This window comes from Sipha flava, unplaced genomic scaffold, assembly GCF_003268045.1.
Source record: "Sipha flava isolate LNK unplaced genomic scaffold, YSA_version1 65_pilon_pilon, whole genome shotgun sequence".
Taxonomy (NCBI): Eukaryota; Metazoa; Arthropoda; class Insecta; order Hemiptera; family Aphididae; genus Sipha; species Sipha flava.
In genome coordinates, this window is record NW_020273605.1 from 1,407,364 (window position 1) to 1,425,822 (window position 18,459).

Sequence of the window (18,459 nt, forward strand, 5' to 3'; positions counted from 1 at the left end):
AAAGATTGTTACAATTATTAATACTATTTTAATATATAATCTAAATGTTTATACTGTTAATTTGTTAGAACTAGTAATAAATTTAGCATTAAAAAATGAAATATCTTTAAATATAAAATACTAAAAATATCATATCCTACATCAGTAGTTCCAGAACATGGTAAAATATGTGTAGACTGGTCCCATGGTCAACTCTTAGATTGATACTTGAAGTTCTTCAATAATTTAATAATAATTTATTTAAACTTAAAAACCTTGTTTGGATGTCTAAAAAAACATTTACTGATTAGGTATATCATTATTTAATCATCAATACTAAAAGATACAAAAATACTGACATATTTATTGCTGTAAGAATATAATGTTACCAGATTGTCTTGTTAAGTCACTCTAAACATGTTTTTTTTAATTTTAAATTAAATTGTGTAAGATTTTAACTATGGATTCCTCAATGAATTAATTAAATTCATAAAATGCAATTGAAATTAAAATATTTTTATTAATATTACATATTTTTTTGTATTTATACTATTATTTGCTCTGGATTTATTGTACTTTGTGAAATAATGTGAAATAAAAATTCAATGTGTAATGCATAAAATTAAAAATATTTTCTTTATTCTTTTTGGAGTAGTGTTTTTTTTTACATTATGTTGTTTTTGTGCTTGCTGACAACATATTAAATTTCATAAAGTATATATAATAATAATTAGATTAGAAGTTGGTTGTATTATTTTTCATTTTTTTTAAGTTTTTTCATTATGCTTAAAATAATGAAAATAAATTATGTAATGATGTATATTATAAAATTAATAATACATAAAGAAAAATGTATATGATAAGTAATTATTTAAACAAATATAATGATTAAAATAATCTATAAGACAAAATACTTAAAAAGGTATTTTAGATATATTAATATTATAATATATATATATATATACATATTATTTCACTATGAGCATCTACAACGAGGCAATTAGGTATCTTGTGATTTCTATATCAATAAAAAGAGGGAGTTGTAATAAATAAAAATGAATAAGCAATTTTGCTCTAGAATAAAAAAGATACTGATGAGCCAGCTCTAAAATGTGATGAGCATCAGTGATAGGTCATGATGGTATGAGAATGCTTTCTCAATAATTACAAATCATTATATATGTATAACTACCTTGGAACAAATGTAATGTCTCATAGTTGCTGAACATGTATTACTATTATACTACCGGTCACATTCCTCTTTTGTTTAAAGAGTACCTATTTTGCACATAAAAACTAAAGTTACATAAGATATTCTGATGATAGTTTGGTTTTCAAGTTTATATATACCTTAACACCGCAGACTATGGGTATTCCCGATATTTAAACCTAATAGGTATATACTATGACGGCCATATAATACTGAAATATACGTAAAGCGAACAATGGAAAAACGGGGTGTGATGTACAAGTTGAAAAATGAACCAAATATGCTTCTGATCGATAGCACCGTTTTTTTTGTTTCCGAGTGCACGATAGAGTAAAACTTAACACAAACAAATAATAAAAATATTAGTATAACGCTTAAAAATAATCTGCCTTATATAAACACGCACACGATGCGTATTTTGAAATTTGTATTTGTAAAAATTTACCGACACAAACGGTGTAACTCGAGGAAGGTGATTATACAGAAAACAAGTGGAGAACACTAAATGTTTGAGCAGTTAATTTAATGTGCAGTTACTATCCTAGTTGAAAAGGGACACAATGGATCACGGATTACTGTACAAGTCGAGCTTTACGATAATATTAAAAAAATGCACACTGATACGTCGTCCCGTGTTAATACTATCAGGACTTATGTTATCACCTCGATAACAAGGAGTTTCAAGTCTTGTCATTCCTAGGACGGACGAACGATATACTCATAATTATAATAATATATTATAATTATCACAAGCATAATAAATCCCGTCGTGAACGGTACCAATGACGTTAGAAACGCGTGGAAAGGGACGGTCGTCTCGGGTTGTTGGCAGCACCGGAGATGCGCGTCGGCCAGCCGCGGACACGACAAATGAGTACGTGCGACTCGAGCTCTATCGATTTTCGTCCAGCTAACTGCGTCTGTCTTTCGTTTCATCGCTGCAACCGAACCGTCCGTGATTTCAGTATCGATGCTCCGGGGCGGCCGTGGAAAAAAGAGGGAAAAGAAAGAGAAAATAAATACCATCCGTACACGCCCATCAGAAGGCGTTTGTTTTCCGTAATCATTGTCCCGCGTCCGTTCCCCCATCATATCGATTGCGATCCGTTCCTTTGTCATTGACTAATTTACCTTCCTCCGTCGCCGTCTGGATTGAAAACAATAATTTAAATGATATTTTAATATCGTCGCGGTTACACTATACCCTCGTGTTTCTTGTCCACCCCGTGCGACAGTACCGCGTTCACACAACATTGCCCGACCGCTGTTCGTTTTCCTCGTTATCGCGCTCATTCGTCGTTTTGCAGTTGTAATCGCTGAACGGCGCGTGATTAAATAATTGCTATCCCCATAGAAATCCGGACCGTTTTCGTTCGCACATCTCTCGGTGTCGTTGCTGTTCGTCCGTGTCGTCATCCGACGGTCGTGCCTAACCAGCCATGTCTAATCCGACTATAGAAGATGCCGAGAGTGAAGATCTGTTCGTCACCAATAGTTGTGGCTTAATGTGAGTGTTGTCGCCGTGACATAATTTGTTTTTACGTTTCATTTTTTTCTCTCCTTTCTTCCCTATATACATGTTTTGAAAAATCATCGTTTTTGCACTCCCTCATAGGAAGCTAGCTGTAGAACGTAAATCATTCTCGGAAAAAATTGAACGCTCCGAGTCCACCATTGGGGAATGTTTACAACACATCGTAGCCGAAACTCAATTGTTCTTCGAGACCAAGAAAGAATATGATGTAAGTTTGAACCGTCGCCGCGCTGTTGCATGATCACTGAGTTCAATTATATCTAGTAACATGGCATTTTTTCCCGTGTAGAAACAAGTTGTTGAATCAGAAAAAGACAGGAAAGGCTTGGACGTACTGAAAATCTTAGCAAATCGTATTAACGGATTGTATGCACACATGTTTCGTCTATATTCCTATGACATTGTACATATTAAAAAATTTATGTTCTTTCATACAAAATTTGTAAGTCAAAAAAATAATTTTCGTCAAATCTTATATGTTGATAATAAATTTTTTTGCATAATTTATTTGCTTCTGCTGCAAAGCTTTTTAGATCATATTATCTTCAACAGTATTAATGTTTAAATAACTCATTGACATAAAATTGATATTAATCATCATAAGAATTAAAATAGTTTATTCAAACAGGTATAGTAGTATATTTTGGTAATACAAAATAGGTCAGTACTAAGTGTTAAATTGTAGCAATAAAATAAAACTCAATTACATTTTCTCATTACTTACTGATGAGTTTTATAATAAAACAAGTTTTAAGTTAAAGTTTTTACTAAAATATTTACATAACAGATCTGATGTTATAATTTTGTATTTAAAGAAACACTGGATTATAATTGCTTATTAATCATTGCTAATCTTTTGTATGTTTTTATATAATTGATCTACTATTAGCAATACTGAAATATATTAAAAATAATTTATATTTGCTTCATATGCACGTATGCTTTTCTGCTTAGCTTTTTAATTTTAAAATATAATCAATGTTCCTTTCACTTCAAATATTGATTGAGTTTAAAGTTATTTTAATTAATTTCAATATAAAGAATATATCTTATGTAGAATGCTTGAAAATTAATATTTTATTTTGACAGCTGTGAATAATTTTTTGCTTAACTCAAGTTATAATTAATATATATTTAAATAATATGAATTATATTCTGTTATTAGTATAGTAGTGCTTTATGCAATTTGTTATATAGGTTTTTAAATAATGTAGATTGCAATTTTTTTTTTTTTAATTTAGTTTTTTGTTGCCAAAGTTCTAAAATTAATCTCTGATCATAAACTTTTTTATAAATTAAATATTTAATCAATTCATTGAAAAAGGTTTACATAAAATACTTACTTCAATAAAAATAAAAATAAATATTTAATTTTTTATTCATCTCGTTAACAAAATCAAAATGTTCAGCATTTTGTGAGTATAAAGTAATTTGTTTTGGGTAGGTATGCAAATCTTGTGCAATTGTTGAGAATTTATTTTTGTAGGTTTTAATTATCCCTATGCATTTTTGTCAATAAATTAGCTTTAATTATATAGTGTACCATCGTTATTAACCTAGTGTAATTTAATTACTTTTGTTTTATTTTATAATGATTTTTATTATATCCAAGCTTTTTAACTATGTATTCCCTAAAGAAATAGAAGAAAACAATTATTCTTAAAGTAAAGTTTTCTTGCTTTGCTAGTATATAATTTTCAATATTTTTATGACTTGAATTTACCTTATAACACAATTAAAATTGACTACTAGAACAAAAAATATGATTTATACATTTTATATTTTTTTTGTCTAATAAATATTCAAATCGACTATTATTAATTTACATCATCCTAAATTTGTTGTTAAATTTATATTTCCTCGTTATAGGTTTTTTTTAGTAAATTTTTTTTTCTTTTGTTCAATCAATTTGAGTGATAAATATTAGTCCGAAAACAGTAAAAATTAATGGAACTAAATACCACCAAGTTCCAAAGTACAACGTTTTTAATTTTTATACTATTCAAGTGACCTTTTGGTCTATATCAATAGTTCTCCCTTTCCTATCTATGAAGATAGACTCATACAAACTCAAAAAACCTCAAGTCCTATTATTTGGAAATTTCCATGGCATAAAAGTTTTAGTTAATTTTAGTTTCCCATAAAAAAGGTTTTGATGTTACAGTTTAAACTTCAAAGAACAGTCAAAAACTTCATATCTGTTCAAATTTGATTAGGTCCTTGGTATTCATGAATTATTATATGGATAAATTGTGTTTTTTAATTTATAAATTTATATTGTGTTTATATATATATAAATTTATTTAAACATCATCTTTTAAAATACTAAAATATTGCTCATCATTTCTACCAAAATTCTAGAAATATTAAGAGTGATTATAAACTAATAACGATAATATTGTTGACGAGTAAATATAAGCATTGATTAAATATACAATATTTAATCAATGATATAAGTATTATAATTAACAATAGTTATTAAAGTTCTAATTTTGATTAGTAATTTATTGTTATTAGTTTTTAATTGTGTATATTTTTTTTGAAACTTCGAAAAAATTACCCTCCCCCAGCCAATTTATTGTAGATCTACGCATGAGAATTTAACAACTAACTGTAATTTTGTTACAATTTTTAAGCTATTGTATAACTCTTAGCGCGGACCTGGGTTTGGTGATGGTCTGTCACCACGCCAGAAGCGTGGTGACAGAAAAAAAAATTTTGTTACGTAAAAGCTTGCCTGTACCTGAACGCTAAGATCCCCCTCTCAGACTACCGCGCGGCGAACCGAACTAGTTGTACCGCGCTATCCCCGGTAGAAAGTCAGCGTTCGTCGGCTATTGTTTGCAGGTATATTTGCAGGTAGCAGGTATAAATGTACCTATAATATACAATATACATATATATATCAATGATGAAATTAGATATAAATTGGAGTTGCCGACTTGTGTATCTACAAGTTTAAGGGCGCCTTCACACGTAGCCACTCGGCAGCGCTTCTTAGCAGCGCTGCTGTTGGAAAAACATTAGTTTATATAGATGGTTTCACACATGACCACGGCCACTAATTTGAAGCGTCACAGACGGTGTCAGTGGCTGGCTTCGCCGCAGAACGCGGCGACTAAAAGTCGCGCTTCTCGAGATAGAACGTGTTTTTAGATTGGGGGTTTCACACGCAACCACAATCGCGCGTCTATTTTTGTAGCTGGTCAGCAGCGCGTCGGCAGCGCGTTAGTATTGCGATTAATCCGCATAACGAGTTCAATTATTATTTTAATATCAATCTTTATTGATCATTCTGAGTGCTGTCAATAGCTCTTATTTTTTATTTTTGATACCAGATAAAAGTTCTTTTAATGTATTTTTTGACATACGAAAATATGGAAAAAATTTTTCATCATTTCCTTCTATGTCATCAAATAGTGTATTAAATAATCCTCTGTTCGGTCTTTCCAGAAGCAGTAGATGTACCTAGAATCTTCTTGGTGTATTTTTACATTTTTTTTTTTTTAATTTATAACATCGCCAGCAATAATTCAGTTTCCACGTCCATTTTGAGACTGATGTGGTATGTTTTTGCCTTCACAAACTGTCTACCGATACACATTCGTAGTACCACTAATTACGCTTTTAAAAATATGAGCAGCAACACTAACGCGCTTCTAAAAACATGAACAGCACCACTGACGCGCTTCTAAAAATACGAGCAGTGCCACTGACGGGCTTCAAAAAACACGAGCAGCGCCATTCACACGTTGCTAAGAAGCGCTGCTAAGTGGCTACGTGTGAAGGCACCCTAACTGTCTGATCTGAATTTTTGTTGACAATCTGTAATTTACGCTGTTCTGTGCTAATTTATTTTTACGTGCTTGCCGCGTATTAATTTAATATTCCTATTTATAATGCTCCGAACTCTCTAAGTATTTAGAGATAAAATATATAATAATTAATTATTATAATAATTTATATATAATAATTAAAGACCGGATTTAATTGATATAGCAACTTTTTATTGATACCAGGTAAATCAAATCGGATCAAATATGTTTACAAATCATATTAATTATAGTCTTCATATTAAATTGAATCATGCAATTTTTTGCAATTATTGCAAATTTTTTAAACTTCACACAGTAAAATATACAAATAATTTTTTCTAAAGTAATTTTATAATAAAAATTTAACTACAACGCCAATTTTTACATGTAGTTAAATGTAATTTAGCATTTTTAAAATTATATTTATCTGAGCTATCCACAAAACTTACAATTTTAGAAAAATCAAATAACCAATTATTTAATAATTTAAACATATTAGTGAAACTGAAAATATTTTGATAAATATTCCCTGTCCCAATAGGAAAATAGTTAAAGATAAATTAAAATATGCCATAGAAAAAAATGTAGTATATAAAACTATTAAAACTTAGTCTGAGATTATGGTAAGAAATCCAAATGTTAATTTATATATGACACAAAAGTTTTAAAATAATTTTAAATATGCACCGATAACAAATGTAGATGTTGCGCATACTTTTTTATTATTTAAACACATTTAAACAACAGACAATAAAATTTTCAAGAACACAATTTAGAGATTTACATAATTATAAATTTAAATTTAGAAAAATTATATTTTTTGTAAATATATTAATGTCCATAATATTATTTAAGTAATTAATAATTATACATTTGATATGATTTTACTTTGTAATTTTAATGTATTTTTTATTGCAGTTTTAACATATTTTTACTGCAATTTCGATACATTTTCATCACAATTTTGGCATCTTTTTAGTGCAATTTTAAGTATTTTTAACGCAATTAAATCCAGTCTTTAATAATAATTTATTATTTATTTGTATATTTTTATATTTATTTATTTAATTATTTTTATTTTCGGTCACCATACTCAAAAAGTGTAACTTGAATTAATAAAATACAAAAATAAATAGTTATAATTACATGATACATTGCAACAAAATTGCTATACAATATCTTTACTGCGGCAGTCCCTGATTACCACTGAGTTATTTTTTAAAAAATGTTCCCATGTCACTGAATACTGCTTATGTCATCTTAAAATCAAGAAAAACTTAATTGAGAATTTTGTTTAGGGCCAAGGGAAAAAGCACTGTTAGTAAGTAAAACGTATTCGTATAAATTATTTTACATACACCTTTTTTTGTGTAAATAACGATGAAAATAAAACAAAGTATAAGTAAGTTATTTTTTAAGTAAAATATTATAATAAAGTAAAATAATGTAATAAAATAAAGTATCCAAGGTTGATAAAATTTGAATAGAAACCATTTTTTTCTATCGGATTATAGGCAGTATAAAGAATGGGTCTTCATACAAAGGCTCAAGGACCGCATCCGACCCTCGAACAAATTTAAATCAGCCCCCCCAAAAATGTTAAATTATCTAAATATATATTTGATAACTAAAGGTTTTTTAAATATTTATAAATATATATATTTCTATTAAATTAAAAATTATCTGTGCTTGTACATTTTGACTCATTGAGAGCTTTTGATATTTCATTTAGTCCTCGAAAGTATTGGCAATAAGCCCTTTTTTAATAAATATATTACATTGTATAATTATATATATTATATTTATACGCATTTGAAAATAAATTATTTATCTAACAAAAAATCATAGTAACTAAGGGCTCTTTATAGTAAAAATTATATTAAATAATTAATCATAGACATATTTATAGATATTTTGGAGAGGTAGCTTAGACCCCTATCTTAAAAATAATGTGAAAATATTGAACTAAAACTGTCAACATTTATTTTTACTATCCATTATTTAGTTTTTCTAAATATACTTTATTTTTAATATTATTTTTTTTTTCAACGAGGGTAGCACTTGTCCCAGTTTACTTACCTCACACGATAAATTACTTGGCTTTAAACTATATTTTCGTATTTTTGTTAAACGTTTCTTATGTATTTTTTTTTTGCACAGAAGACGATTGTGTGACGAAAATTTGAATATAGCATTTAGTTTTTTATTAAATATTTAAAATTATGTAATAGTATATTTTTTGTATGCACACCACTGGAACAGCTATCGGCGCGACGCTTATCGCAACACGATATGGTGTGCGGGTTGAGACGGCGGCAGTATACATACGTAGTAGTTAGTATTAAATTACACGCAACGACGATTTTATTCTGTGAAATACCTCTTAAGGTGTGTTTACATTAGAGTCCGAACACGAACAAACGCAAGCGAATACTACCGAACGAATACGAACGCATATTTGCTAGAAATTTGGCCGCGACCGTTTACATTGTTCACTCGTTCGTGTTCGACTATCTTCGCTTCTACAAAAATCTTCACTCCTAAGTACCTACTAAATACACATTTAGTATCGACAAAGCGATACGGGCCGAATGCCGTTTAAACTGAACGGAGAATTTCTTTGATCGTACCGCTCTTGGGGCGAACGCGAACGAATGCGTTCGTTCGCGTTCGGCCTCACCGTTTACATTAGTTCGTTCGGTAGCATTCGCTTGCGTTCATTCGTGTTCGGGCTCTAATGTAAACGCACCTTTACACAAATGTACTATAAACCCAGACCCGTATTTAGGGGGGGGGGGGTCACGGGTAGGCATATGACCGGGGACGTCAAGTCTCATAAGCGGCAAAATATTTTAGAAAAATAAATATTGAAAATTATGTACCTAATAAAAAAAAAAATAAAACAATAAAAAAAGAAAAAAATATGTTTTATTATGTTATAATTTGTAAATAAAAAAAAATTGTATTTTTATTATATTATAGTTTCTTAATTAAAAAAAAAAGGAAATAGTATGTTTTATTATGTTATAATTTGTTAATTAAAAAAAGTATTAAACGATTTTCATTTATAAATTATATTTTAGTATTCAAGAATCTCGATTATAGACGAAATAATAAGTGTTATATTATTATTATTTATTTGGGGGGGGGGGCATAAATTATTTGCCCATGGACGCCAAATTTTCAAATACGAGCCTGTATAAACCAAATTTAATGTTAGTATTTAATACCTACACAATTAAATTTATTATAAAATTAAAATTACCTACAGTTAGTGGTGGGCATATCCGGATTTCAAGGATTATCCGGATTATTCAATTCGATTTTGCTGTTCAATGACTCATTTTTATATACTAATAATATTTTAATTTTATATAATTTTGTTAAATTTTCATTATAATAAAATAATTTATTTTACCATACATTAAAAATATTTGTAAGTCTGAAGTCACATAAAAAGCAAATCTATAAATCCGGATAAGAATTTGATTCAAACCCGGATTTGGATATCCGGATATTCGGGTTTTATGACCATCCCTACCTACAGTAGCCCCTAAACAAGGCGGGTACACATTTGCAACATTCATGCGTATCATGTATTACGTGACGACGTTGCGACCATTCTTCAATTTTTGATATTTTAATGGTCGTCCCAAATACGCTGCATTCCACCATTACTTGTCTCAGTTGTCGGGTAACATCGACTCGTGTCATCATCTGTGCGGGCAAAAATAAAACCCGACAACGAATGGGACGAGGCATTAGACTGGGGCCCAAAGTGCGTCGATACACGCGTACTCTTTGACGTGCATCATAGAAATATAATAACAGTCATGGGAGCGGTCACACGAGTAGAGTACGTTAAAAATTACGCGCGTTCGTACGAACGTAAATTTCAAATTTACGTATTTTTCTTCAACGCGCAATGGACGTTAAAAATATCAACACCTTAATATAAATTTGTATTGTTTTAAATGTGAGCGTCAGCCACATGGGCACAGTTTTATCCAGACGCGTCCTCTTCCATACAGTGACGTATTTAGGAATTTTTCATGGGGTGGAAGTCCAGGTAATTTTCCAAACACATTTAAGTGGGAGACTCCATCTCTTTTCTCCCCCGGCATAATGCTTAAAAATAAATTTAATTTATTATAATACATTAACATAAAACCATTTTGATATTTATACTTATTTATTTTTCAACATATAAAACCACATTTATAAAATATAATAAAATTTTATAAAATTTAAGGTTGATTCATTAATGATTTTATCAACATCTAGTTTTATCAACATCTAACTTTTTTTATTTTTTTTTTTTTAAAAAAAATACCAGCTATAAACCCACCATTTGGAAATACCGTGAGGTAATATTTCAAGTTGCCGTAACTGTTGTAACTTTTTACCTAATACTAAAACAGAATCGCTTGGCAATAATCAATTTGTTCAATTAATTAGACTTCAATAAAAATGTTATTATTTAATCAATAACATAGGTTTGCGATTTACTCATAAAATTCATAAATGTATTTCAAAAATTAATTATTGTACGAAAAATAAATTAAAAGAATCATTTTGCATTTTCTTTTTTAATTTAAAAATAATTTATCGTTCAGATGTAAATAATCGCGTTATGAGTAACAAACTCACTTTTATAATAAGTAAACTAAATTATTAAGTTTAATATATTTACTGCTAGTTGGCTCAAAGTCAACTACTAGGTGCAGCACATGAAATCAATCCTAACATAAATTCAACCACTCAACGTTATCGATTTATACGATTGGGTATCTTGATTTCAGAAAGAATTTATATCTGAGGATAATGACTCGTTTTCTGCACTAATATCCAAAAAGCATATTGATCCAAGGGTGTACGTAATGGCAGCTAGATATATATACCATTCAAAATCGGACATTTCGGCTGCTAGACGTTACCTCATGTATGGCATTTCTCATCATGCGAGTTATAAGCCGCTGTACATATCACATTTCACGTTTGAAGTTCTGATGATGAAAAAAACTAATGGCGATTCACTTTCAATCGTATTAAAAAAATACAAAGAATATTTCGAACTTTTCAAGAACGATTTGAAATTTCTCTTAAAATTATTTGATAAAGCGTTTCATGATAGTAAAGTTTATGAATTGCAAACTATAATGATCAAGTAAATAATAAATTAATTTAATAATAATTAATATTTTTAAATACCTTGTATATAATCTAGGGATATGATAGAGAAATACTCAGAAAATGTATTAATGTGGAAACAATTATCAAAAATCAACTATAGCGGATTTATCTATGGATATGATACGGGAAAACTTGAGTATGATGCACATTGTAGACGTAGAATGCAGTAAGTATTCATGAATTTGTTTAAAAATATAATTTGACAGGTATTGTCATTAATTTGAATTTATAGGAACAGTTTTGATGCATTCGAAAACGGAATACAAGCAAATGAAAGCCCCGAAAAACAAAAAGTTTTATGGAAATTATACGCTCAGCATATCATAGGAATTAGGAATCGTATAGGTATTGCAAATGAAACAATTGAAGCTTTTTTGATTGAAAATATGAAACGAGTGTTTCAACATGCACATGATATTCATGCGCTGCCCAAAGAATTTTATGTTCATTGGGTATGTATATCGTATTATTAGATTTTTAAACATTTGATAAAACCAAATTATTATTTTACCAAGGCGGAATTTTCAATCAAGGAACATGACCCAGTGGTAGTCAAGAGAGCAATTGAAATGAACAAAAGTTGTATAAAAATTTGGTTTCAAATATTGGGATTTTATTTGAATCTTAATTCATTTGATATGGCGTACAGAGTTTTAAATGATGGTGTTCAAGCATTGGAAGTTAACTCTTTGTGCTTATGGAATTTGATGAGCTTTATTATAAAAAGAACAAAAGATAAAAAATTGGTAATACAATCGATACCATCATGTGTGTTGTTTCAACCATTAAATTTTTTTTCCGTGTATTATAATATTATTAATTTGAAATAAACATATGGAATATTTGTTGGAAGTATGTGGTATGATTTAAAATTTGTTATTTGTATTTTTTTTTTTTTTTCGTAGATTGACGAATTTTACAATAAAGCCATAGTTTGTCAGTATGAACAAATTCGCACTGAATATAAAGTTCAATATTTGAAATGGTATGAAAATACCCAGGGTAGAATTGCTACTCGTAAACTGTTTAAAGCATTGAAGGATACTATAGAAGATAATCCCGAGTTATACAAATCTATGATTTCTTTTGAAAAGCATCAAAGTCCTAAGAATAACTCATTTATCAATAATTTGTATGTGGAAATGTGTTTTAAATACTCTCGATATGATATTGGTCAGTATTATTTAACTTTTGTAACCTACTTATATATATATAAGGACATTAAAAAAATTATATGTAATTATAGGACTATGGATGGATGCTATTGCATTTAATTATTCTGAGGGTCATTACAAAGAGGCAGTAGAAGTTTTCCAATCTGCTTCTTCAGTATTGGACCAAGTTTTGATAAGTGACTTGAAAATGAAATTTGAAAGACTTAAGCTAGGAACAAAGTATTTTATTTTATATTTTAATTATTTATATTTTTATATTATATATTATTATATTTATTTTAATAGCAATAACTCCAACATTGTGTTAATTTTAAAATTCATATTCTATTTTTATTTTAGGGTAAAAGTAACATATCCAGATGGAACCGTTCACTATTTTGGACCTAAAGACGACTAGTTTGATAATATGTAACTAACTTATAAAAGAATGGTTATCATTAATTAAACTGATTCAACACATTATTTATAAATATATGTTTAATCCCATATGAACAGATCTTGTACTTATGTAGTAAAACATTAAGAGGTGATAACAGCATTCCAATGTGTATACATCACCTGCTTGGTATATCAAAATTATCTACTTTTTAGAGGTGTTATTTTAATCTTTAATTTCACTACATATTTTATGGTATTTTCTCAGCAAAATATTGTAAGAAGTTTCTACATAAGTTTCTATTCTATTTAAATTTTATTATATTTAAATTCAACAAATGAATACATTTTTTGAATTTATAGTAATTTTTTTAAGCGAAATAGTCAAATCAAAATTTGCTAAATTTTAAATCTACAAGAAATATATTATTAACTTTAAATAGTTATAGATACTTTCATGAACTCATGACCATCAAATATAACTAAATTTAATCAATAACAAATTAGTTTGTAATAAAAATGTACAATTTTTGATTGTAAGATTAATTGTATTAATTGTAAATTGATTAGATAACGATCATATTATTTAAAATGCACAACGCTACCGACATTTTATTATTTATTTCTAAGATTATTTTTAAAACATTTAAAAATTAAAAAGTAAATATACCAGTTGTAGAAAAATATTTTTTTTTAAAATTTTTCAAGTAGTAAATTTTCAGCATATGCTTCTTAGATCACTATAGTACAGCTGAGGTACAACTATAAATTTTTTGGAAAATTTTTTAAATATACATAATTATAGAATATAAACCAAACATTATTTATGACATTTTGTCTTGAAAAAAAGCATTAAATTTGATTAATCAATTATATTTCCAATTATTCTTATACATTCATTCATTTTTAATGTTTTAGAATTTTTTAAATCTATTAAATTAGATTATTACAACTATATTCATAATTGTTTAGACTGTTGTCTGTACTTATAATAATAACTATGTGAGTCATTTATAATATATACTTATGAAATAGTTGCTTCACTTTATTAATTGATTTTATTATAAAAATAATTAAAATAAAATAAGCTATAAATAAATCATTTTTTTTTCAACCATACAATATATTAATATTTAATATTGTATAAAACTATTTATCTATTTTTATTCACAATTATTTTTTGATTATTATTAGTTATAAATAACATACATTTTTAAAAAATATGAAGTTTGTTAGTGTATATTCAAATGCTTTTACGAATAAAAATATACTTTGCTTTATATATGTATGTACTAGTTTTTTAGATTATTTTTAGATATCCATTTTATTAATAATTCTAAGTACAATGTGCTTTATAACACTATTTCTCTAGAGATATTATTTCCTGTAAGTTTTTAAAAATTCATTCAGCTTTCAGCATTTCTTTTATTTTTTAATTATTATTAAGGATTATTATTCAATCGTATAATGGATGATCGATGAAAAATTAATGAAATGATTTGAGAAATTATAGCTGAAAAATTGATTGGGAGACGGGATGGTCCTAGCGGCCGATTAACCCAAGAAAGAAAGAAGATAGATAATGAATGATTGATCCACAAAGGAAGTAAATAACTGTGTTTATTAGTACTAAATGTATGGTATTAAATTTGTAGAACATAGTTTCGAAAATGTTTGCCTACATTTGTTAGTTTCCCATCCAGTTAAATATTGATTAGCAAATTATGTCGTGTCATAAAACAAGTTTGATTTTTCATTGTAATCAATGCATATACCAGTATTTTAGTCATCAGTATTTTCATTAACTTGCACACTTAGAGTAGTTTAATGTTAATTGTTTTGTCTACCATAAATTATTTTACATCCTTATCAAGTGTATTTGAAGTTGAAAATAAACCAAGATTTATACCAAAATAAATCAATTTTAATTTGTACAATGCATTTAAAGATGATGGCCTAACCGTGGATATCATATACAGCACCTCTTGTTAATCGATATTAACTAAAATATTCTGGTACGTTTTAATTTATCTTTAAAATAACAATAAATATTATGCTTTCTTATATATATAAAATCAATAGTATTCCATTTTTGTTCATAAAAAGCTTTTTAAATTGGTTTAGTATTTTTTTAACACAATGCATTGTATATTAAATACATTATATCATAAATATTTCTTAAATGTTATACTTAATCTAATAAATGTTCAACAATATCAGCCAATAATTCAGAGATCTCCTGAGATTCATCTTCATTGAGGGTCATTGATTCATTAAAAGTCTGCAACAAATTAAATAAACAATTTATTGTACTAATGTAGTTGCAAGTAATCAAAGTTTAAAATTAAATAACTTCCATTATTAAGTTTTTCATATCTTATTGAATTTTCTTATATCTTTAGCTTTTAAAGTTTCAGTAGACAAATTTTTCAGTAAATTTATTGATAGTACAGCTTCTGGTTTCAATATTCTGACAGCTTTCTTACCTATGAGTTCAACGTTCAAATCACAAAGTCCTCCGATTCAAAATGTTCTGAACATACATAGGACGAATTGGGATTCCAAATGTCTATTTGTTTGCCTTTTTCGGCCGAATAATTTTGATTAATATGATCCGTAGGAAACCTTCAAATCATAATTAAAAAATAAAATATTAATTTGCATTTCTACGAGTTGGCGTTGTGGACGAGCAATCGAAGAATAATGAATAGAGGTACCTGTGAAACGATACACCGTCCCTTCCGGTGTAATTCGCCTGGGAACAATGATCACACGTCGGAACGGCGCAAAACGGAATATTGTATTTTAGCGCCATAATGTAGTTATGTTTGTAACGGTGCAAACGCAGTCAAAATACGGGTACGACGAGAACGGACACGGAATTCATGTCACAAAATCGAAAACGAAACCGTAGGCGTGGGCTTGTTTATATCGTTATTATCAGATAACAATATTTTGCTTTAACATATCGATTTAATTTGATGTATAGAACGTACGACAATTTCCGTGTGTCACTCATATTTCTTCCGATCAGACTGTTTCAACAAGACTGCGAACATTAAGGGCCCCTTCACACGTAGCCACCCGGCAAAAATACGAACGCGTACGGATGTTTTCACGCACACGACCACACCCCCCGATCCAAAACGCCACAGACGCTCTCAGTGGTCGGTTTCGCCGCGTCCAAAAGTCGCGCTTTTCGTGAACTGTTTTTAAGTGTGGGAGTTTCATACGCGACTGCAATTTTTGTAGGCCCCTTTCCCACACGACCGTTTCGTCCGTCTGATTACGATTTCAATTTTTGTGCCCGATATCCATTGTTTTATTTCTATTATAAAGCGAAATCGATTCAGGTTCTGGTAGTTCTGACAACGGGCCGCGGACGATTAAAAACCGTGTAGCGTGAATACGCGCGTCTATAGTCACGTAGGTAACTGATAAGATGTACTTTTCAGTCGTCGTCACGGCTTGTATCATGGCGGCCGTACGGAAAAAATTCCGTATACTGTCCTGTTACCGCTATTAGCTTTATGTGTCAAATAAAAATCGTGCGAACGAAACCGTCGTGTGTGATAAGGGCCAATAGGGGGTGTGTTATCCTAGGCGAATGCGATTTTGCGAACGGGCGGGCGACGCCATACATTTTTTTTTTAATTTAAGAGACGCATAAAAATATTTACCTCAGCGATAAACAATACAATTTAACTATGCAAAACAACTAGAAAAGCGATAAAATCCAAAACAGATTTTGTATGTGGAATGTCCTATTTGGATGGACAGGCGGCCGATAACATCGATAACAATATTATCGCTCGCGCCGAAACAAATATTTTTGTTTCTGACGCGGGCGACTAGCACTATTATTCACCAATATGCACTAATATGTATTGCTCGCCTGCTTTTAGGACAATCGCCTAAACTGCCCGCCTGTCCGCCCGTTAGCAAAATCGCGTTTACCTAGGAACCGCGATTAATCCGTGTAACGAGTTTTCGATCATTATCATTTTAATTACAGTCTTTATTAATCAGTAATTCGTAGCGCCACTAAAAAGCCTTCTAAAAACATGAAGAGTGTCACTGACGTGCTGATAAGAAGCGCTACCGAGTGGCTACGTTTGAAGGAGCCCTAAAACACAAAATTATATTTAAATTGCGGGAAAATCAATGTCTTATCGGGACCTAATGACCATTTCTTTCTTAGTTTCCGTGCTAGGTTATAAACGTAGATTATAACATAAGTCAGTCGCCAGAACATAGAACTGAAAAAAAAAAACCTTAACATATTACTCGATAAGAAATATTGGAATTTAAAATTAAAAATAATGGTGATGCGATGAAATACTAAAATACATGAAGTTAAGATAAATAAAAGCGGGTTAAAAAATGTTTTCTACAATTGTTGTTATCAAATATTGACTTTTTAAATTTCGCGACTGAAAGAAATGTCGACTCGACGAAAAAAACAATAATATATTAAACATCGATGTCAAGCTATGATATATCCTTATCGAAATCATTTTTGTACAGAAAATGCATGGTCTCAACATTGGGTCGCAAAATATTTTCGATGGGCCGTTGATCGTAAATCAACGACGAGAAAAATATCTCGTTTGTCGAAACACAATTACAAGTGTCGACATTCACTGTTCGCAGTGTTCGAGTGTACGATAAGATTCTTAATGATAAAACGATTAACGATAGACTTTTTCCTCGATTGGACGTCCCAACGCGCGGAGGACATGGCCGCCATGGCGTAAAGGTCGGCAAACGTCGATCCGGATAACTCGGCGGCGCGAACGCGGACGACAAAGATGCGTCGGTGGGCGTGCACGAACGCTTGAACGGCCGACCGTTGCCAAACCCAACACCGGAACGGTCAGCCGTCGACCGTAAACAGTGGCAGCACTGTTCGTCCCGCCGTAACGGTCTGTTTAGGGGTGACGGTTCGATGCGGGTTGGTCTGATTTTCATTTCCCCGCGACCAGCATTTCGGGCGGCAACATCGCGTCGGTACGCTACATCGTCGGTCATCCGTTCATTTTTCGCGTTACCGCTTACCACGTTTATTATCACGATATATACCTCGTCCCACGTGCATCGTATCCTTCTCGTTGCCCGTTGAAAGTTCGCTCGTAGTGGCGTTTCGAACGGTGGTCGTAGTACGTGCCGTTGCAGTAC

General features: G+C 30.0%; 1 protein-coding gene and 1 long non-coding RNA gene across 2 annotated transcripts; one reads left to right on the forward strand and one right to left on the reverse strand.

Annotated features, from left to right (window-relative positions):
* The first annotated feature begins 1,974 nt into the window (after positions 1-1,974).
* Positions 1,975-13,540, forward strand: LOC112691661 (U3 small nucleolar RNA-associated protein 6 homolog). Its single transcript, XM_025566006.1, has 10 exons — positions 1,975-2,696; positions 2,805-2,931; positions 3,013-3,165; positions 11,341-11,705; positions 11,766-11,897; positions 11,964-12,183; positions 12,247-12,477; positions 12,637-12,904; positions 12,978-13,125; positions 13,246-13,540. Exons 1-10 carry the CDS (start codon positions 2,629-2,631, stop codon positions 13,301-13,303), a joined length of 1,770 nt encoding a protein of 589 aa, XP_025421791.1. The 5' UTR covers positions 1,975-2,628; the 3' UTR covers positions 13,304-13,540.
* A 1,865-nt stretch (positions 13,541-15,405) lies between these two features.
* LOC112691697 lies at positions 15,406-17,353 on the reverse strand. The gene is made up of 3 exons (XR_003149336.1): positions 15,999-17,353; positions 15,768-15,906; positions 15,406-15,562 (listed from the first exon to the last, which is right to left on the reverse strand). It is a non-coding gene; the product is annotated as an uncharacterized LOC112691697 (long non-coding RNA).
* Between the last annotated feature and the right edge of the window lie 1,106 nt (positions 17,354-18,459).

Excerpts from the sequence above, each read along its gene's own strand:
- LOC112691661 (XM_025566006.1), top strand. The coding sequence starts at position 2,629 with ATGTCTAATCCGACTATAGAAGATGCCGAGAGTGAAGATCTGTTCGTC. Across the intron at positions 2,932-3,012 it reads AGACCAAGAAAGAATATGAT|AAACAAGTTGTTGAATCAGA; the intron begins GTAAGTTTGAAC and ends TTTCCCGTGTAG. Across the intron at positions 3,166-11,340 it reads TGTTCTTTCATACAAAATTT|AAAGAATTTATATCTGAGGA; the intron begins GTAAGTCAAAAA and ends TCTTGATTTCAG.